Below are 21,991 nucleotides of genomic sequence, written 5' to 3'. Positions count from 1 at the left end.
CAGCTACTTGCCTTTACTGCCTAAACCTTGTATGCTTCTTTGATGTTGATATCTAAAAGATATTGTTCAGGCTATTTTTTTCCATTCAACAAAAGTGGATGATGATCGTGGCTGTCAAGCGCCAAAATGTACCAGTGAAAGTACCTGTTTGTGAAAGTAACTTTGAGGAACAACCCCAACTATATGTTCCTGACTTCTTTTATGGTACTTTATAGTATTTTTTTTTGTTCTGTATAGAGCCTGACAGCTATGAATGCCATACACTTAATTTATAGGGACAAGCAAAACCTGCATGTTATGGTAAATAATTAATTTTGTCAGTAAACAATGACAGAATTTTAGTTTGTGGGTGAACTGTTTTTTTAAGAAGTTTTGTTTGTGTCCATAGCTGTCTTGTTTGCTTTCTGTCTCATCCTATCAATGGTACGATGAGACTTGTATGTTGGTATACTGGTGCATTTTTGTGTGTGAGCCAAAATGTTGCATGTTCAGTATTTGCTAGAATGCCTGAGGAGGGTTAGTTCAGCCTCTCTCTGAGCTGGTCACTTCCTCATTAGGAGCCTCATTTTCCATTAAAACTTGCTCTGGGCTTGCTTGCACTCTGGGCTCAATTTCTCAGTTTCTCTAACTCTCTCGCTCACTCTTTCTGTCTCTCTGAGGACAAGGAATACTATTTGAACTCCAGATTGTACAGATTGTTAAAGTTGAGGAGCAGGCATATGGTGTCACTAACACTAGTGCTGTGTATGTTTTTCAAATGAGTGCATTGGGTGAGTTGCTGAACTGGAATCGGAGGAGTTTTAAATATGAAAATTGTCTCTAAATGTCTCTAAAATACAGTACCTCTTATTGGATGTGACTGGATTTTGTTATATGGATTTTAAACAGCTGTAAACTCACCAGTGTGAAAGTAAGGGCTGGTGTATGGAAAGGTGAAGGGCAGTGTTTGTCCAGGTAAGGGTGGGATTCCTGGTGGCAGGTATTTGGCCTCACTCTTGCTCAGTCCTGAGGTGAAGAGGTGGTGGGTTGGTGACTCTTGGCCAGTGGAGCTACAAGGAGCACTGAGCCTTCCTGACCCCTCCCCCAGCTCTTTCACTGCTTCACTAGACTTGGTCACATCCTTGCCTTGGCACACCTCTGAACCGAGACCATGTCCGTCAACTTTGGAAAGCCTCTCAGGACTGTCTTCCCCAACCTCTGCATCATTCTCAAAGTCTTTCATGTTTTCATCTTGTCCCTCTGTTTCTCCGTCCCGTGCACAGCCCTCCCCGAGCATCTCTTTAGTCTCAGCTGAACCCCCTTGTTGGTCCCCTCTAAGTGGTCCTCCTTTCCTCAAGCTCTTCCTGTTGCGAAGGTCTTTAGAGGAAGTGCCTGCTGCTGCCCCCTGGTGGTTGAAGGAGAGTAATGGGGTGTTGGTGTGCCGCAAAACCAGCATGGCGTTGCGGCGATTGAGTTCTTCTCGGAGTGGGTGGCCCTCTGGGATTTCTTGCAGGCTGCGCAAGGCAGGGTGTTCTGCAGGGAGCCCAGGATGCAGGCCCAGCGGGTCCACCAGCAGTCGCTGCCTGTGGAGGTTCTCTAGCTCCTTCTGTCTCAACAGTTCAGCAGACATTTCCAACCTGGTGGAACAATCCACGATCAGAGAGACACGCTGCAACTCAAATAAACATTTCCTGAGAAAAGCTTGCAACTATTACATAATAATATGAAATTCCACACAGTATTCGTGTGCATCATCAATTAACACTTATCTTTTGCTATAGTAAAAGCAGTTGCTCAAACATCAGTTTTAATAAGAGTCTAAGACACATTTCTCTGTGCAGCTCTACAACATTACCTAGCAAGGTTCTGTTTACGAAGAATCTCCTGTTGACGGGCGAACATCTCTGCCTGAGCTGGCTGCAGGAAACCATAACCTACAATGGCAAAATAAGATATACATTATCTATATACAATATACATCTAGTGTTCACAGATTATACACATTATTCAACATAGTGATCAATACAGTTGCTCCAAATAAATGATGCTAAACCTTTTTTGCTTTGAGCCATTTTTGCCATTACTTTTAACCAACTGGTCTCAAGGTCATTTTTAGAGGATATACGAAGTCAGCTCTTCTCAAGTTCACACAGGTGTCCCAGTAACACAGGTATAGTTCATGAGGTATAGTTCATGTTACACTAAAGTCTGACCACCAGAAAGTGTCTCAATACTTTTGCTTTAATGTTGATCAATATCTATTTCTGTATCATTTCAAACCTAACAAACATCTTTTTTGAAAAATTATTGTTTAAAAAGTCCACTTGAGCTATATTCATTTAAAAAATATTGTATGACACCGTATTTGATATTTTGTTAAATAAGTATATTTTTAAGTGTGTGTAAATGATTTTTGGGGCTACTGTAAATTTATATATACAAATCTAAATATAAATAGATTCATCAGAGACCTTTCTTTATATGTGTATATGGGTGGAAAACAACCCATAACATGAAAGAAACTCCCAGGTTAAATGAGTTCATGTGAGGGTGTGTTACATCTGGCAGAGCTAGCTCACCTGGGGCTTGGCAGAGGGCAGAAGGCATGCCCAGGAACGGGGGACGCAGGTGAGGCCCCAGGGCAATGTGAGGAGCATTCTGCGGGGACAGCAATGGAGGAGGGTGCGATATGTCTCTGTGTACACAAACAAAAAACACACCATCATTAACCAACTGCTACCGTTTTTCTACAAGTCTCCATCGCACATGACTAGCACTGCAACAGTATTGGTACAGTGTTCACAACTTCTATTGCTTTTTCTTACTGGCACGGGATGTGTACCTTTAGCAACCTGCTTAAAGTCATCGTGAAACAGTGTTTACAAACCATTTTATTTTTTATTACAAAGTGAAACAAAAATGTATGAAATGTAGATTTAGATTGCCAAGATCTTTTTTCTTTCTTTGGAATAACGTACTCACAATAAGACAAAGAACATATGCAAGTAAACACGGTCATGTCATGTTGACTAGTAAATTGTTAATTATTATTTAGCCATTTATCAGACGCTTTTATCCAAAGCGACTTACAAATGAGGACAACAGAAGCAATCAATTGTAGTATTAAAACAACTAAAAACAGATCCAAAACTAAAAGCTAAAACTTTATAAATACCACCTATACACATTTTAAAAATAAAGAGATTAAATAAAAATGACAAATGCATACAACAAAATTTCAAAACTTAACATTTAAATGAAAAACAAAAAATAAAGCTAAAAACAATTCAAAATAGTAAAGAACAAAAGGTATGAGTATAATAATGATTCTAACATAACACTAAGCCAAACACCAAAAAAAACAACTACATATGTGTATATACAACCACACACACATACATATATATATATATATATATACACATACACGTTTATAAATTCAGTATATATATTATTTCATTTACATGTACTTTCTTGATGTGTGGTGTTATGGTAATGATACAGGGTTTTTTAACAGTTTGGTACAACTGTGGTGGTATGCAGGTTCTTTACCATAATACTGTACATCTGTACCAGACTGTTGATGATACAGATTTTCAACAGTCTGTTTTAGCTGTGTTGTGATATGCTAACAATACAGATTTCCAACAGTTCAATATGGCTATGTGGCGTTATGCTAATGATTCAAGTTTTTTAAGGAGTGTGGTACACAGTTATGCAACATTATGGTAATGAACAGGTTGCCAACAATCTGTTACTGCAACGTGGAGGTATACTAACAATACAGGTTTCCAAAGTCTAAAACATATGACTAATATACAATATGGCTGTGTGGTGTAATAGTAATGCTGCATTTTCTTCCATCAGTTATTTTTATCACTCCCTCCAGTGCATGCGAGCCACCGTAGCCCCTTATCAGTCCTGTCATGCTACGGATAGCGGCACTGTTTGTATCCTTGCCCCCCCCACCCCCCAACCACAACCTCCATCATCTCCTCGCTCTTGCTCCCTCCCTCTTGCTCTGTGGCCCTGCCACTCTGGTAATGAGGCCTGAATGCACAATAAGATCATGTCATACTCCGACAGCTGGGGCGGCCCCCAGCCTCGCCCGGGCTACAGGCTGAAGCACCCACTAATTAACACAGTTCTTCCTCTTCCACCCCAACACACACACACATACACCCCCCTCCTCTTCCTGTCTCTCTCTGCCGTATTCAGCCAATAAAAAGGTGGCGTGTCGCGTAGCCTCAATTATATTTTTCTCCTTTTGTAGAGAACGGAGAACACAGGCTGTTCGTACACAATACAGCGGCCGCCTTTATTGAGCCCTGGCGGGGGAGAAGGAAAATGAGAGAAAAGGAAGGAGAGGAAAAATATGAAGAAGTGTACTATGACTGCTAGTGGTGAGGTGTTGAAATCCAGGCAGATCCTGCAGTGTCTTTTTAAAGCTTCTGACTGCTCCTCTGCCAATGCAATCCCCTCCATTTACAGCAACTCCTCACCAAGCCCCCAAAAACACACGCTCACACATGCATAAATATAAATGAAACCCAATGTGCCTAAAGCAAGTGAAAGAACAGCGCGGTTGCTTTGTACTTGTGACTGAGCAATGCTTGCTCCAGGGGGAGAAAGACAGAGCAACGCAGCACAACACAAACATAAACACATAAACATCCAAACAGAAAAGACGGGAAAAAAAAACATCTGAAATGAGGAGAGAAGCCACATTTTGCTGTGCTCTACTTAGGTTTTACGTCATTTCATAGCTAAATAACCCTTGTGTGTCCTAGAGCAAAAACAAAGAAGAAATCTAAAAAACAGAGGGAGACATGGAAAAGGTGTGTGTTTGTGTGGACGGAGGGGTGGAGGAAGGTGTGGAGAGACACAAAGGGGGGAAATCATCGATCGATTGGGCGGCTGTTGAAATGTTAATGCTAATCGTATAACCGCTTTCCGCCGGTGTCTCGCACTTCTGTGGCAGCTCCAATTAATCTGGAAGAAGGCAACGCGTGACCTTGGGGCCGGGAGTCGGGCCGGCAGCCCAGCCATGCTTATGTAATTACACTGTGAAGTGTGTAATCACCTGGCCTAATCCCTCAGGCCTCACAATTAGCCCGGGCGGCGCTGGCCAGGCCTGCCAAACTCTGCGCGGCCCACAGATGAATAACGGTCAATTAAAGCTGCATGACTGGGGCCGCGAGGCGTCCGCTCGATAGTAATTAGCTGTAATCATGGGGAGACATGCCCGGCAGACGTGCTTCTCCTTTTATAGGAAGCAATTTTGGAATGAGGCAAGCATTAACCGTTTCACTTTGGGTCTTTGGCCCACAGAAAAAGAAAAATGGGGTAGAGAGCAAGGAAAAAACAGAAAGATATGGTGGATAGCAGGGACTATGATTATGGCTTAATGTGTATTCGCACATATAATACTCAAAATGTAAATTAAAAGCTGAAGTGTGTGACTAGTGGCACCAGATGAAGTTACGAAAATGTTTCCAAACAGGTTTTTTAAACTGCTTTTTGGTTAACATTTCTCTGCTCAATAAAGAGATTTACCCCAAAATTTAAATTCTCTCACTGATAGAATTGATATGACATTGATATTTTAAAAAATGTCTCTGTGTTAGTACCCCATTTACTTTCACTGTATGAACAAAACAACTGAAACATTCTTCAGACTATCTTCTTTTGTGTTTCACAGATTTTAAAAAATCATAGATTTGAAACGCATGAAGTAAATGATGACTGTATTTTCAATTTTGGGTGAACTAATCCTTTAAGTAAAGATAGAGGGAAGTATTTTACATTTAAAAGAAATTGCACAAGGCAGCTTTAAAAATGTTAATGTTAAATTTATTTCCAGCACACGGACTGCTTCTCAGTTTACCAGCTTAATTACCTCTACATCTTTTGAGAACTGCCTCCGTTCCTCCACCCTGCCCTGTCTCTCCTTTTCTCTATCTGTCGATCTCTCTCTAGCTCTCTCGCAACCTAGCTGGCAGTAGGGCAAGTAGACGCCACTTGTGTTCGCTCATGTGTGACGACCTGTCAGAGTGGCAGCGGCGTCGCTCCCTGCCTGAAAGCAATGGCTGTGTGGAGTGTTGTGCATATGTGTGTGTGTATTTGTGTGTGTGCGTGTAAAGGCGGAGGCAGAGCACCAAACTGGTCAGAAAAGAAAAAGAGAGAGAAAAGTAGAGCGGAGCTGACAGGATGGCCCTTAATGAGAGGAGCGCGGGGGATTAGCCGCTCGCCGCACCGTGCCCGCCTCGCCTTGACACCGATTTTGTAAACCAAATTGATTCATGTAAAAGATCCAACTCAAATGAGTGATTAGTTCACAAATTGCTACATTTCTCATTAACTCTTAAAAACATTTCCAGCGCACAAGTCATATAGACCGCTTATAATACTTTTATGGCCCATTTTTTAGCATTTTAGAAGCTTGAAATATTTGGTCCCTGCTGATTTGGCAGCAGTATTACAATTTTCCAAGCTCAAACAAAACAGTTAAACAACGGGTTAAAGAACCAATGAACAAAAAAATGAGCGTGTAGAAGCGAGAAGAAAAAAAAACACTTTCCTCCCCCCCTCTTTTCACCCACAACCTAGGAAGTGTGCAGGCCTCGTTAACATCAGCGGTCCTGTGTGGCTAATTACCGTGAGCTGGCGGAGCTGCGGTGGCTGGCTGGTCAAAGCTGCATGCTGAGCTCCTGACATGATGCTGTGCTGGGCCAGGAACCGAACAGAGTTCCCCCACCCACGCTGGGCGACCCCTCCCAATTCACTTCCTCCCTACCGCCTCGCCGGCTCATTATCGATCCTCCAGCTTCCCGCGCCACATAAATAATCGACAAGCAATTACCTGCCTACTCCCGCTGCCCGTGCTTTGTTTGGAGGCGGAGGGGAGCGCTGCAAGCACAGTGGCCTTGCTGAGATGAGGAGAGAGGGAGGAGGAGAGAGATTCGGGGGGAGAAAACTTGCAGGGAGGGGGAACGGCGTGTGTTGTCCTAGCGACCCGTTTGGTCCTAAGCCCTATAAATGCCTCCCGACAAGATCAAATCGAACAGGGTTGCGAAGAGGTCATACGCAGAGATCACACCCGCTGGCGCATCCCATTAAGTGGATTTTCTATTCTTTCCGTGGCTTTAATGCCAACTTCCATTTTTCCCTCCCTTTTCACTCTTCCGTTACTTTGGTGCATAATTCAGTTTTTCCCTCTTTTCTCTTCAGCAGGCAGTCACCCACTCCAACGTGCATGCAGTATTCAGTAGAGTCGGATGTTGGCTTCATTATTAATGTAAAATATTCATGTTATTTTAAAGCTTAGCATTTTTTCCTGTATCCGTGGTCTTAAAGTGTGCCTCAGAGGTTTCCATTCAGCAGAAGGGCATTTATCAACCAAACGCATGCACACACACACACACACACACACACACATTTACATCTCATCCACTTTTACACTACAATCTAGAGTCAAGAAAGGTTTCAGCCACTGTCCAAGTGATCTCTTAAGTTTTCCTTAAACGAACTGACAGCGTAACAAGTAACAAGGGATAGAATATTTTGTCGGTCGCTTGGTCTATCTTTCTGCATCGCACTAGGTAAAGCCATCTACTGTGAAATCTCATTGGCCCAAAATCTTTTGCCACATAATTTTACAGTAAACATCAAATATCTTCTTTTTAGTTGTGATAGTGTTAGATGCTCATCACTAAAACATGTTGTCATGTCTGGTTAGGACACCATGTTGGGTTGTAATATGTAAGAGCAAAAGGAGGAGAGACTAATGTGACAGACTGAACAAACATTTAGTTTACAATCTGACATTTTAGCTCAAAAGCATGCAAAAGAGAGATTCCAGAGAATATGATGTTGTGCGTGTGCATTACCGCTCAGGGAAGTGTGCGTCTCTGTGTTGAGGAAGGCCCTGCTTACGCCGCTGGCTGGAGGAGCTGCCTGCAGTGGGGATGTGGGCTTCCATTCCTCCCGAGTTTCTAATGGCAGCCATGGCTTCCTGACGCACACGCAGCAGCTCTGTGAATGGAAGGAACAGACCAGTTAAATTGAGAATCTCATCCGGTCTGTGTTGTCAGCGCCAAATCTGTCAGTCTAGCTCTGAACCAACACTGAAAGATTCAGTCCAAGAGTCCCAGAGCAGGATATGTTAACCGGCACACAGGGAAGACTTCACACTCCACCTCAAATATGAATCTTATGATCTGTTTAAGAAAAACCAAGGTCATCTATTTCAGAGTTACTTCTCCACAGTTCAACATGAACCTCCCAATTAAGCACTGAGCAATTATGGGACATATATGAGTGTAAATGCAGGTGAAACATATTGTTTATTGACAAATATAAGATATTTAATTAAAATAAACTCAATTTGAGGTATCATTCATGTTCATAGCATAAAACAGTGCAAGACGTGCTTGAATGTAAAAGGCAATAAAATAAAGCTAGTAAATATATGAATACTATATATGAATAATTATGACTTAAGTTTTTTGAGATAACATGACTGAAATGTATGTGAGCCGCTGGTCTCCCTCCTGAATCTTTGATGTTAGACCAGCCCAGACCATCTCCCAACATTATCAAACTAACAGGGTCACAACAGGAAGCGTACACTCTCTAATGAAAGGGTGTTAAATAGAAAATCCATCCTGCATGCCTCCCTCTCTTCCTCTCTTCCTCTCCCTCAGTCTCATTTCTCGCTCCCTCTCTCCTCTGGCCCTTTTTTAATTAGACGGTTCCCTCAGGACCTGGCGGCCATTTCCGAGGCTAGCATGTGGGCCTGAGTGATCGGGTCAGCGGCACCGCGACAGATATTAATGTGCACAGGCCCGCTGTATTGATCTGTTTATTGCACTGCCCCGCGGGGGCCCGGACTGACAGCGGACAAACCTCTAACAGCCCGTGAGAGGGAATAAAAGTGAATGAAAAAAAAGGAAGAAGGAAAAGCACCATGGAAAAGCAGCAACACTTGTCATTTGGTCACACGCTCATTCCAGATGACCAAAAAAATTAGTAGTCTGTCCACACACATTATAACCTGCTGGAAAAATGGCTTAAGGACTTGTAGATGGCTGCATCCAAAACTGCATACTTCGTTACTATATAGCAGGCGAAAAAAAGTATGTCCAAATTCACAGCGTTCATAAAACAAAAAGCAAAAAATTACCTACTATTTACTGCGAGATTCTGAAGTGTGCATCCAATAGACACTTTACTATCCCATGAAGCCACAAGAGAGGATTTGTGAATGGCAGTGACACTGGTAGGTCATATGACAATGCACACATTCATACTAAACAGAGCATACTTTTTTAATGGTCGCAAAGTAACTACTTATTTAAAAGAAGCATAGAGCATGCGATTTCAGACACAGCCAATGTGTTTTGGAAAATGGTAGCTGGTTTCTAGCACGTCATTGATACTCCTAGACCATCTCGGACAGGCAACAAACCTAATATCCAGCTGCTGCTGCCATCATGTTCCAAAACACACCTATCGGCTTCCCAGCAGGGTAAAACAGCCCCAAAATCAAAGCTGCTCTGAAGCCCTTTCCTCGGTTGCCCAGAGATGAATTATTCCCTTTAACCTGCAACAAAGTTAGCACAGGGTCACCTGGGGCTGCATGTACAAGCACACCACTCATCCAAACAGTGACATCCTGACACCCTGACACCCATGCTACCATCTCCCACCCACATCTCACACCCCGAATTTGCATCGTCTGAGTCAGTGTTACTGTGGAATCTTTAACAAGGGAGATCTGGTTTCCTCTGCACCACATACACGCAGAGCTCCCGTGGTAAAGCATTGGCAGGCCTTTGAGAGCTTCTGTATGGCACAACAGGTCCACGTGTGCCAGGAGCAGCTGACAGACACAGTACTCATCGGGAATTCTTTCAGGGGGATGACAGATCCAAAAGCAACTGAGAGCAGCCCATGCCTTTTTCTCTTTTTCAAATTCACTCCCATTCATGCACCTAGTTTTTTGAGGGGGCACCAGTGACAGTTCTGACTCACTTACACGAGCGTAGGATGTGTCAGTCTAGTGAAATTCATTCTGTTTAGGTTCAAATCCTAAAACTATTTCACTAGAATATTTTCACTAGGCATGGCTTATAACAACAACAATAATATTTTTTAAAAATAATATTGTAATAATTTTTACACAACAACAACACTATTATTATTAGTAGTAGTAGTAGTAATATTTTTAGTCTGTAAGATTTTTTTAATGTAAAGGCATTAACATTAACAAAGCAGAATTTATTTGATATAAATAATAATCATAATAAAGTAATATTCTGAAAAATTATTGCAATTTAAAATAACTTTTCCATTTTTCTGTGTTCTATTTTAATATATTTTAAAATGCTATCTATTCCTGTGATGCAGAGCTGAATTTTCAGCAGCCATTACTCCAGTATTCAGTGCTCAATTTGATGCTCACAAAACATGTCTTAATATTATCAATGTTGAAAACAGTTGTGCTGCTTAATATTTTTGTGGAAACTGATCAATTTTGTTTGAGGATTATTTGATGAATAGAAAGTTCAAAAGAACAGCAGTTATTTGAAACAAATCTTTTGTAATAGCATAAATGTCTTTACAAACATAAAAAATTGTAATACAAAAATTTAAATTTTTGCTCAATTTAATGTCCGAGGTGGATAAAAGTATACTTTTTTTTTTTTTTTTCAAAAACAAACTTACCCCAACTCTTGAATGGTAGTGTATGTGTATAAAAATGGTATACTATAAATATTAAAAGAAAGATCATCAAGCTTAACTATCAAAGAGATATTTTACATTCAAAATCCAGCTCAGAATGCAAAGGGACAATGGCCCCACCAATCTGAATGGCCACTACATATGAGTACCTATAGCAACCTCATCATAGCAAAAGCTAAAGGTGCACAACGCCTTATACACCGCCAACCCCCCCCCCAAACGCACACACTCATACAAACCTATCCGCGTTTCCATCACGGCCTTTCAATTCAGGGCCTCCACTTCAAACACATGAAAGGATGCTCTGAGGGGATCCAGGTGAGAAAGAACGAGGGAGGAAAGAAAGAGAATATAAAAGCAGGGTTGTGCATGGAGAGTTCTGGGGGAGTGTGTGTGTGTCTGGGGGGGGAATGGTCAGAAGGGCCTGGCCCCACTCTCTGCCTATGTCAAGGGGTCTTTGGAGCCTCTACTGTATAGAACCCAATACTGCATCAACACTTCCCGACACACTTCAGAGGCACACATGAGGGGGTGGGGTAAGTGGTGGGGTATAAAGACGGAGCCATAAGAAAGGTGCAGGGATATGAAGAAAGGAAAGGAGCCAAATAGAAAGAAGGCATCTCAAAGGAGAGAGAAGGGAGATGGAGGCATGTGGAGGTAAAGAAGAGAGGAGAAAACACACAGAAACACAGCTGGGGCTGATGCTTCCCTGAGCCAGAGAGGTTTCTCTGAAAACTCACTCCCGAAAAGCAGCTCTGTGTGAGCTATAGCGCTGAAGAAACAACAAAAAACAAAAACAAACAAGAACATCAATTAAAAGCGACTTGAGGACAAAGGGGGAAAAGCAAGTAAAAAATGAAGGATTGGGAAGGGAATATTTGGGACAGACAGCCAGTCAGAACCAGCAAATTTGTCACAACAAGTGCAAATCTAAACATTAGAAAAGTGTTGAATAAAAATAAAGTGAAACATACAAAAGCTTAAAATTATGTAAAAATGAGAAAAAGTCATCATGTATTTACCCTTGCATCATTCCAAACTTGTATTACTTTGGAATAAAAAAGGAGAATTTTGAAGAAATTTACTGCAATAAATGGAGAGTGATTGCAGTCACAAAAATTGGTTATTCTGGCATCAAAAAGGATGCAAATGCAAAAGCATCATAATAGTGGTACATACAACTTGTGCAATATATTCTAATATTTTTGAAGTCATGCAATAGACCTGTATATGAAATACACTGAAATGTAAGTTATTATTTACTGATAATCTTCCTATCCTCACTATCCAGTGAGCTGTAACAGCCAGGACCAGATTAAGTCAATTAGTGAAAGCCAAGAACCGACTCCAATTTGTGAACTGAATTAGCTGATTCATTAAAAGGACTACTGTTATGGTACTGATATGGTGCTTTTGAATCCTCTTTGAAGCTTTGAAAAAGATCCAACACAAAAAGATTATTTGTTCACCAACCGGACATCAACAACTTACATTTCTGGCTTTCAGTACTTAAATGATACTTGTAAGGTGCTTTCTGAAGCTTGAAAACCTCAATCTCTGTTGCATTGTAAATGCATGAAAAAGAATGACCAGTACAATGTCTCATTTTGTGTCATACAGATCTAGAACGACACAAGGATGACTAAACGATGACATTTTTGGGTAAACTAATACCTTATAAAACTGAAGAAACATCATAGATGTATACAGTAGACCACTGGGTGAAAAGGTGAGAATAGGTATCTCACTCATCAAAGTCCTGGCAGCCAGGCATGTTGGCAGCGGTTGACTGGCACGGCCTTATCGTAGGCTTATGAGCTCAGCGTGCAGGGGCAAGCCAGCACGCTCACATTCCTCAGGGGAGGAACAGCACCTTGGCCTGGTGAGTCTGTTTTCAGTGGCAACCATTATGAAACCATACACCTGACATTTTTCCAGAAATCTAGGGGAGGAACCGACAGTGACCCTGCAAATCACGCGGCTGCTTTCCCTCGCTGGATTTCCCACAGACGGGCAAACGCCCTGCCTTTTCTTCTCGGATTCAGATTCCTTTCCACAAATAACCACACCTTTTTTTAGGTGGTTGTGGTGGATGTGAGGAGTAGAATTGGAGAGTGGAAGGAAGTTGAGCTGGGAAAGTGAAAGCGAGGAATGTGTATGATAAGTGAAGATTTTACAGAATTAGGAAGAGATTTGTCTGTGAATTCGTCCGCAGCGTGCCTTGGTGTGATGGTAGAAAAATAGAGAAACTATTAGGTGGAGGTGACAGGAGAGCGCAGCACCACTGTCATAAAAGCCCAGACGCGAACAGCACATACAGTGGCACTAATTTCTTACAGATGTACGAGAGGGGCAATTAAACCCTTTATAGCATTTTCCCCCTTTGGATTTGCAAGCAGTAATTAAGAATCATTACTGATCAAATAAAATTTAAAGTCGTACGCTCTCAGATTTAGCAAGAATGTGAGATTGATTAAATTTATGCTACCGAAAAAAAAGGCCATAAAAGCTGGATGCAATTAACGGTTTCTGAGAGAAAAATGTCAACAAGGCTCTAGAGCGCTGTTAAGATGTATCCAAACAAATAAAACAAAATGATGCTCACTAAATTTTGTTTTACAAATCTTACAAATCCGCATCCATTAACCCTGGTACCTCGTCAGTGATCGTAAATTTGAAAAGGCACAAGAAAAAAAAAAGAGCAAAGGAGCCATTTTCATGGTGTTGGTAATTTAGAGGGTTGGCTTGCAGCCAATCAAAGGGCCAAATCGATCCAGTCAACCTCAGGGCCCAATGGCAGTGTTATTTACTACTGTGTGTGGCAGTAGTCACAGATCACCCACTCTGACATCCTACCACTGGGTGGGCTGAGACCGCAAATAGAATTGTCAGTAATCTCCGCAGTCGAGCTCTAGCTGTTTGTGTGGCATCCAGGAATAAGACTACATGGGTAATTTGAACAGATACAGAAACAAGCTCACACACACATACACACACATGTGACGCACACTCACCGTGGCTCGGGACGCCCATGTTGTTTGCCAGCTGGTACAGGCGCTGCTGCTGCTCCTCAAAAGAGCCATGCTCGTTCAGAGCTGACATCATGCGCCTGTAGTGCTCCTCGGGGGTCATGTGACTGCCCAGCTCCAGCGCAGGCGTGTGAGAGTTCTCTGTGGGATGAGAAACAGCAAAATTCAATCAGCTGGTCCCAAAATGTGTGATCTTATGTGAGATGTTTGAGTGTTTGAGTCAAGGAGAAGCCTATGTGCGGTTCTCCTTGGTACGCTGGGCAGCAGTAACTCAAGCCAGCGCATGGGGAGAGACTCTTGGGGGAGAGATGGGGAGGAGGAAGAGTGGTGGAAGGGGGGACATTTTACCCTCCTCATTGAAACCGGAGCTTGGCCCCGGGCAAGCGAACAGAAGCAGTGCGGCCCAGTGCAGGGGATGGGGGAGTGTGTTCTACCAAGCGCCAGATAATCCACCCGAGAGGCTTCAGGTGTGTGTGTGTGTGTGTGTGTGTGAGTGTGCTCATGTGCGTGGATGATGTTTGAGGCATTGTGAGTATGAACACTTGTGTTATAGTGTGTGTGAGAGAGAGATTTTAAGAATGTCTAGGTAATATATATATATATATAGAGAGAGAGAGAGAGAGAGAGAGAAACACTAGCATTAAAATGTTTCCATTAATTTGATAAAAAATACAGCAAAAACCAAAAACAGAATATTGTGAAATATTCTTTCAATTTAAAATAACTGCTGTGATGGCAAAGCTAAAGATGAGTAAAAGATGAATAAAAAGTGCCACATGATCCTTCAGAAATCCTTCTTATATGCTAATTTGGTGCTCAAGAAACATTAATTATCTTTATCAATGGTGAAAACATTTGTGCTGCTTAATATTTGTATGTGTGGAAACCTATATATAATATTTTTCAGGATTTTTTTTTACGAATAGAGAGCTCAAAAGAACAGCATTTATTTTACATTAACATTATAAGTATCTTTGTAACGTAAATGTCAAAGCAGGGCTTGCAAAATTTCAAAATCCCTGGTAGCCCTTCGGGCAAGCACTCTTCAGGTTTTGGTAGCCAGAAATGCATTTAACTAGCCCGATTAAAAAATAAAAAAATTAAAAAATTAAAAAAACTTTTTTTAATGGAGAAAATTGGATAGGAGTCAAAACATCAATCAAAAACATTTTCAAAATACAAATAACAAGGAAGGAATTTTATTTCACTATTTACAGGGTATCTGCAGGATTTTGACATTCAAATTTAAGTTTTTTTATGATCCTGCACAAATAAAATTCATGCTGTATGAATTGGGGTATAAGCCAATGTCTGGTAACATATTAAACCATAAAAGGCTATGATTTACAGTTCAGATACAGGTTTTCACAAAACAAAAATGATAAACATCACATTTCAGCCTTTAAACCATTTTTAGGAAAAAGTCAAATGTAGGCTATAAATTATTATATTAATTTAAAACATAAATATCTTACGGTCTTAACTGTTTAGATTTTAAGAAGGCATATTAGCTTCTTATAAATCCACCGGTTCACATTTACAACTGTATGTGTTTACTGCATAAAACACGGGTCGGTTTTCGCATTGGTCTGAACAAAAACAGCAGACAGGCTTCTTGAAAATGCAAATTCATTTTCTGCCACTTGGTGCCACTTTTGGAGTGGCAGAAATAGCAGTTTCTCACAAATGCTACATTATCAGGCATTATAGAAAAGATTAAATGAAAATGCCATCGAAACGTTTCTGAAGATAGCCGGTTCCCTTCAGAGATACATTCATATAAAAACGTTTTGACTTTGAAACGTGCAGTGCTCTTATTTACTCAATGAAATTATAGCCTTTTGAAGTTTAATATCTATCTATCTATCTATCTATCTCATTTCAAATTCAGGACATTTTTTAAAGGCATTCTAAATTCAGTTTTGAATGACACACAACCCTGCTGCAGGAGACATGATGGTTCAGATCTGAGCTGTAAAGCTGCTTGTATTATGGTCTGTGTCGGTGAACAGTCCAGCCTTTGCAGCTTTTCAGGCTGCTTTGGTCATTAAAGATAATACCTGCTGCACTGAGATCAGTACTACCCTCCAGCTGTGTTTGTGTGTGTGTGTGTTTGGGAGGTAGGACCTTAGACAACAGCAGCTGCTATGCTCTCAAACTACACACATGCGCACACAAAGGCGCACACATTGCTATGTTGTTTGGGTGTGGTGATGGATAACAGACACGCAGACACAAGACATTAGATCAGTGGCATTCCAAAGCCATGCTAATCCACAGTGGGTGACCGACACAAGCCAATTGTAATTCACAGGACTAAAACACACATAACACCCATTTATCATTCTCACTGCAGCAGCCGTGCTGATTGGCTACATGGTGACGAGTGAGCAGATAATGCCTCAAAATACAACACTGTCCAAACACAAGACATCTCAGACGACTGATTATTGGGTGTGGATGTGTTGCGACACATACTGTATATACAGATGTCACATACTAGATGCAGTTACAGTATGTGAATTTCTACTGTTAGAATTTTATTTTCATTTAATTGAATAATGATCAACATTACTTTTTTGTATTTCAGAATTTGTCACTTTTTTGAGAGTTGCTTTAGATAGCATATTGAAGTTTCTATAATATATATAAGAGCATGAGTTATTTGTATGCCACACACGTGTGTGTGTGTGTGTGTGTGTGTGTGTGTGTGTTCAATGCCAAGGGTACCAATTCTGCCCTCATAAACAAATTTATTCTGTCTAATTCTACTTGTGTGCACTTCATAAATGTGTGTGTGTGTGTGTGTGTGTGTGTGTGTGTGTGTGCATATGTACATACACAAAGCAACATTACTAAAACTTTATATTATTTTATATTTGATTGTGGACAGATAAATTTCATGTCCTTGGAAACTTTAAGAAACTTTGTATTAATGTATTATTAAGGTGTATTAAAGACCTCAGCATGCAGACATATGTAAATGTCTTGCTAAAAGCCAAGAAATATGACATTTTTAACAAAATCTCAGACAAAAATGACAATATGGCTATGAAGGTTTGCACCTCATATGAAGACTGGTCACCTTAATAGTATAAGGAACAGATCCAGATCACTGCCTGCTCAACTCTTCCTGCTAGATGCTTGATTATATTTGACTTGGTGTCACTGAGTCTGCCTGAGGTTTCTACTGCCTGCCTGTTGCACTGTTTCACCTCATTTGCTCAGCTGGTTGACAATACCCAGGAGCTTCACCAATTTGCATATTAGCTAAATATTAGCTTTAAATATGAGTATGAATTTAGTGATTTTGAGCTCACTTTTAGACAGAAATGTAAGACTTTTTTCTTGATTAGCCTACACCACAATTGTAGAAAAAAAAGTGACACTACATGTACAAATGATATCCAAACATACAGAAACCTCAAAACCGTGGGCTTATCGCACAGACTCAAACACATATTCCTGAAAGGAAAAAGAAACCACAATTTTGTTTCCTACCGTCAGGAGGAAGTCAAACATCACCCTTTCCTCACTGTTTCCCTCACTCATTAGCTTGTTTTTCTCTCCAATAGGCCACTGCAAAATATATTAGATTAATCCTGATCTGTACTTCCTGCATTTGAGTTTTATTTTATACCTAGTGGAGAATGTGGGTTGTCAGTATGGATGTGGAATATGCTATGCATATGTACCACCCCAAAAAAGAGCAGAACATAGTCTTTGTCACATTAGAGAGTCTCATTGACTTGAACACTAACAACTTTATTTTCAGCAATAAGTATGAAAACTTCAGGCCAGATTCAGTTCAAGTCATCCTGTTGACAACTTCAAGTATAACAACTTTAAGCTAGTCACCTCTACTAGATCTAGATCACCACTGCTTTGACACTGTGACCACAGGATGCTCTTTTAGCAGCTCTAGGTGAAGGTGAGTGTGTTTGTTTAATGACCGTGTGTCCAGAATCTCAGTGATCTAGCACACATTCATGCATAACAGCGAATCCAGCTTTAGCAGCACTCTCACTTTATTGATTTTCAACTCCTACAACAACCCCTATACACCAAAAACTGAACATCGGCACCCAAGCGTGGAGCTGTGTTAGTGAGAATGGCAGAAAATAATGTAGAAATGAGAATGAATCGTCTAGATTTTGCTATAAATGTCTGAATGAAAATCTCAGATTCAAAATAATCTGAGATTATCAATAATTCTAATTTAGGAAATAAACAGAAGATTTAGAATTTAGAGAAAATTTAAACAAAGAAACATTAACATTAATATGGAATATTGTGCATTATTTCTAAGTCACTATTCAATTTTTTTCACTATTTAAAAGTAAATTAGTGACACTGATCATGTGACACTTTGTACAGACGGTCATATTTCAATTTCCAATTAAGTTTTCACTCAACTTTTCACATCTGAACAGTCTGCATAAATGTATACATGAATTAGCAATGCTGTACTCTCTGCAGAAAGTGTGTGAAAAGGTTAACAGGAGGGGGGAGGTGATGCCTGTCTTCCACTAAGCGTTGTTCTCTCCTCCCTCCTCTTACTATCTGTCCACCCCTTCCCTCCACTCTCGCTCAATCTCGCTCCATCTATTCCCACCTACTGCATCTTACGCGCTAAGGTTAAACAGCTCTGATTGAAGCGCATTATCGTCTTCAGCACACATACGCACATGCACACACTTGCACGAAAGGGGCCCTTACCTTTAGGTGACACGCTGCGGGACTTCTTGCTGTCAGACGGGCACTCGCTGCTGCTGTTGGGGGAGTAGGCTCTCCTCTTGCCTAGAATGTCATCTGTTGGGAAAAAAATGAGAGAGAGAAATAGGTTAGGGAGGATCAGATGCGGTCATACGGCCCCTAAACCCCTCAGTATGCAGCCCGCCGCCTGGCTATGTACCTGCATACATGATGGAGCTGTGAGTGCGCCTAAAGACATGAAGAGATGAGAGGGCCCTGCGCCAGTGTAAATGACAGATCTGGTTCTTACTCAGCCATGTGCAGAAACGAGAGATTCTTTTGCCCGCTCTCTCTCTCTCTCTCTCTCTCTCTCGGTTTCTCCTATCTCAAACAAACACGTTCCCTCTCTTTTGCACTCACCCTCACTCTACCGTCGTTTCTTGTCTTGACTATCTATGTATCTCTCTATCTGTGCATACAAACGCTCCTGGTCTTCACACCAGCCTGATACGGAGTAAAATCTCCAGAAATGACAAGACAAGCGAGAACAAATGGGGAAAAAAGTAAGCAGTCTTGCCTATGTCTTCTATCAAACTCCTGTTGTCGCGCTATTACGCCTTTTTGCTTTTTTTACTCACTCTCACTCTCTATTTTCAGTGAATACAGAGCTCACACCTTTTGCTAATCTCTTCCTTCCTTTCTTTCACTCTTCTTCTCCCTCCCCCTTTTCTCTTTATCTCTCTCTCTCTCTCTAGAAGAGTGGAGGCTGTCTGCACTAGCCTAATGCAGCGCTCTAGTGAGCCGCTGGTGTCTAGTATACGATTACAGCACCCTCCTCCCCCCAAACACATCTCAAATCAATATCCTGCTAATCACGCTGGGAGGGGTGCTGCTGAGAGCATGGTGGTGCATGCATGCAGGAAGGAAGAGACCGTTTGTCATTGCACTCTCCTCTCCCTCTCTCACTCTGCCCTCATGCACCACATGAAGTAAAAAAGTCGAAGCCACAGAGTTATGCTCTTCCTTTTGTCTTTTGTTGCTGTCTGATTCAGCTGTCTGATTTTGTTGTTATCTAAATGGGCCGTGCAATAAACTGAGAGGAAACGGATTATACATGTTGCTTGCATTTGAACTTTTATTGTATTTATTGTGTTTTATTGTCTATGGATATCATAAAAAGTTATTTTTAAAACATTTATGGTGCCCTGAGGGTGCATCATTTTAAAGACCTCATAACATCGTTCAACAAGCGCAGAGATCTTTCTTATGTTGACATATTTCCTATTGAAGGAAATTTGGGTGCAAAATAGGGACATGTTGTTCTATTTCTTTCCAGTTGGTTGCAGGTGGTATAGAGTCCAACAGCTGGGTTACAGAAGTAAAAATCCCATTCATTTACACTATAGGGGAATAACGATAATTTATAAACTTATAAAGGCAGATCTACTTTGAGCTATGAGGTTGTTAATCAATGGTACATGCTTTTGTTAAAGCTGTCAGTCTGCATTATTTCAACTTAATTTTTAAATAATCATGTGTAACAGTGGAATTCCTGATGAAAAACTATATTACCTATGATTCTGCAAGAAATCTCCACCAGTCTGAGAATCGAAACAATTGAGCCAACAGAGCTCTTTAGCACCTACCCACTCCCATTAAGCACCGCGAATGACATAAGAGTCACACTCTCAAACTACTTTAATATGAGTGTATATTAATATTTTGCAGTAAACATAACATTTGTTGTTTTTATACAAATATAATTCACTGTATTGTTCAAATCAATAGTTTTCATATTTACCTGTCATTTTTTATTTGATAGTCATTCACAATGCTTCATGGGAATTTAGTTTGTTAATGCCTTTAAGTCAAAGTCTTTGCCTTTTTGTCCGATTTTCAAAGTTTGTAATATTGTGATTCACCTCGTAGCTGGTTGGTTTCGTTCATGGCTTATCAACGAAGACTTTTTAAAAATCCCAATGGGAAAAATTAAGGAGGAAAATTCTTGTAGTGCAGGATATGATGTCATCAAAACTTTTTCTGGAAGAGAAAGATTGGACATTTTAAATTTGTAAATCTTTTGTCTAAGTTAATGAGTGCACTTGCATATAGATTAGCCTCACAGCTAACACATATGAACTAGGAAGTCGCAAAACTCTCATTTTGATTTCACAAGGTCTTTAAAGGAAGCCATTACTCCACATGACCCTTATGTGTAAGCCATGAATAAAGCTCTACACATCAAAGAAGAGTGAAGGGGAAGATTCTTGCATGGCACAAAACCGAGAGAGGCTGCACCTCTATATATGTCCGACACAAAAGTACAAACTACTCTCTCACACCCCTGCCTCTCGACACCAAGCGTACTGCTCGTCCCTCTCTCAGATAAGAGTGCTGGAAAGAGACACATAGAGAGAAAGAAAAGCAAGCCTGCGCTTGAAAGGGCTTTTGGAGTGGCAGAGCTCAGTCTGGGACTCTTTGTGGGGAGCGAGCTTTCTAATGACGCTGTTTGATGTATTCTCATCAGGGGGGATGGCTGTCTATCCCACTCCAAAGAGAAAAAGGGGCCTCTCTAATGGGCCCCCATCTCCTCTCCTAACCTCTGCCCAAAGAAAACAACAACACTCCCTCCGTCTGTCTCTCGCTCCACTTTTTCTCCCTTCGCCGGCCTTTGAGGTGAAAAATCTCGCTTGGCGTATTCAATTATTTTCCGCTCTCTATCTTCATGTGGAACTGATACGATCACTGCATAAATGTAAAACTATAGCAATAGGCTGCTCCTGTCTATGTATTAGCCAAAAAAGCTCAAAAGCCTGCAAGGGATGTGCAAAAACTTCAGACAGCTGGTAAAGTTTTAGTTTAAAAGGTGTTAAATAATATAATACGAGTTAAAGGGATAGTTCACCCAAAAATGAAAATTCTTTCATCATTTACTCACCCTCAAGTTGTTCCAATCCTGTATGACTTTCTTTCTCCTGTTGCACATGAAAGAAGATATTTTGAAAAATATGGGTAATCAAACAGTTGATGGTCCTCATTGACTTACACAGTATACTATAGAAGTCAATGGGGACCATCAACTGTTTGGTTACAAACATTCTTCAAAATATCTTCCTTTATGTGCAACAGGACAAAGGATGAGTAAGTGATGACAAAATTTTCATTTTCGGGTGAACTATCCCTTTGAAAGGAGCATGAAGGTACCGAAGACGAAAAGGGTTGGGAAACACTTCTACATACCACAGCACCCTCTGGTTTCTGTAGCAGCTATGTTGAGCCCCTCTCTCTTTCACTTTGTACGTCTCTGTTTGACCCTAATCTCTCAGCAGTGTCTTTCCCACAGGGCTCAGCCACCCTAGTGCTGCTATCTCCAGCCCAGCCTGTTCTCCAAGCTCCATCGCGTCTTATCAGGCAAGCTCCTGCCTGCCAACACTCCCAAAGCCCTGGGCTGAGTCCAGTTCCTCTCCATCTCAACCTCCATCTCCATCTCTTCGAAATCAACGGTCCTGAACTGTCACTCAGACCTACAGCTCAAACTCACA

At 41.0% G+C, this 21,991-nt stretch overlaps 1 protein-coding gene across 5 annotated transcripts in view; it reads right to left on the bottom strand.

Annotated features, from left to right (window-relative positions):
- Positions 1-21,991, bottom strand: part of samd11 (sterile alpha motif domain containing 11) — an 81,626-nt gene that overhangs the window by 4,926 nt on the left and 54,709 nt on the right. For all 5 annotated transcript variants that reach the window (XM_016484744.1, XM_016484745.1, XM_016484743.1 and 2 more), the window contains 6 exons: positions 18,474-18,566; positions 13,740-13,895; positions 7,869-8,013; positions 2,559-2,674; positions 1,835-1,913; positions 901-1,616 (listed from right to left, as the gene is read on the bottom strand). In XM_016484744.1, the coding sequence (XP_016340230.1) occupies positions 901-1,616; positions 1,835-1,913; positions 2,559-2,674; positions 7,869-8,013; positions 13,740-13,895; positions 18,474-18,566 (1,305 nt within the window). The remainder of the gene's footprint in view (positions 1-900; positions 1,617-1,834; positions 1,914-2,558; positions 2,675-7,868; positions 8,014-13,739; positions 13,896-18,473; positions 18,567-21,991) is intronic.

This window comes from Sinocyclocheilus anshuiensis, unplaced genomic scaffold (assembly GCF_001515605.1).
Source record: "Sinocyclocheilus anshuiensis isolate Anshui unplaced genomic scaffold, SAMN03320099.WGS_v1.1 scaffold1114, whole genome shotgun sequence".
Taxonomy (NCBI): domain Eukaryota; kingdom Metazoa; phylum Chordata; class Actinopteri; order Cypriniformes; family Cyprinidae; genus Sinocyclocheilus; species Sinocyclocheilus anshuiensis.
Note: the sequence above shows the minus strand (reverse complement) of the source record. Positions and strands in the feature narration are given on the sequence as shown.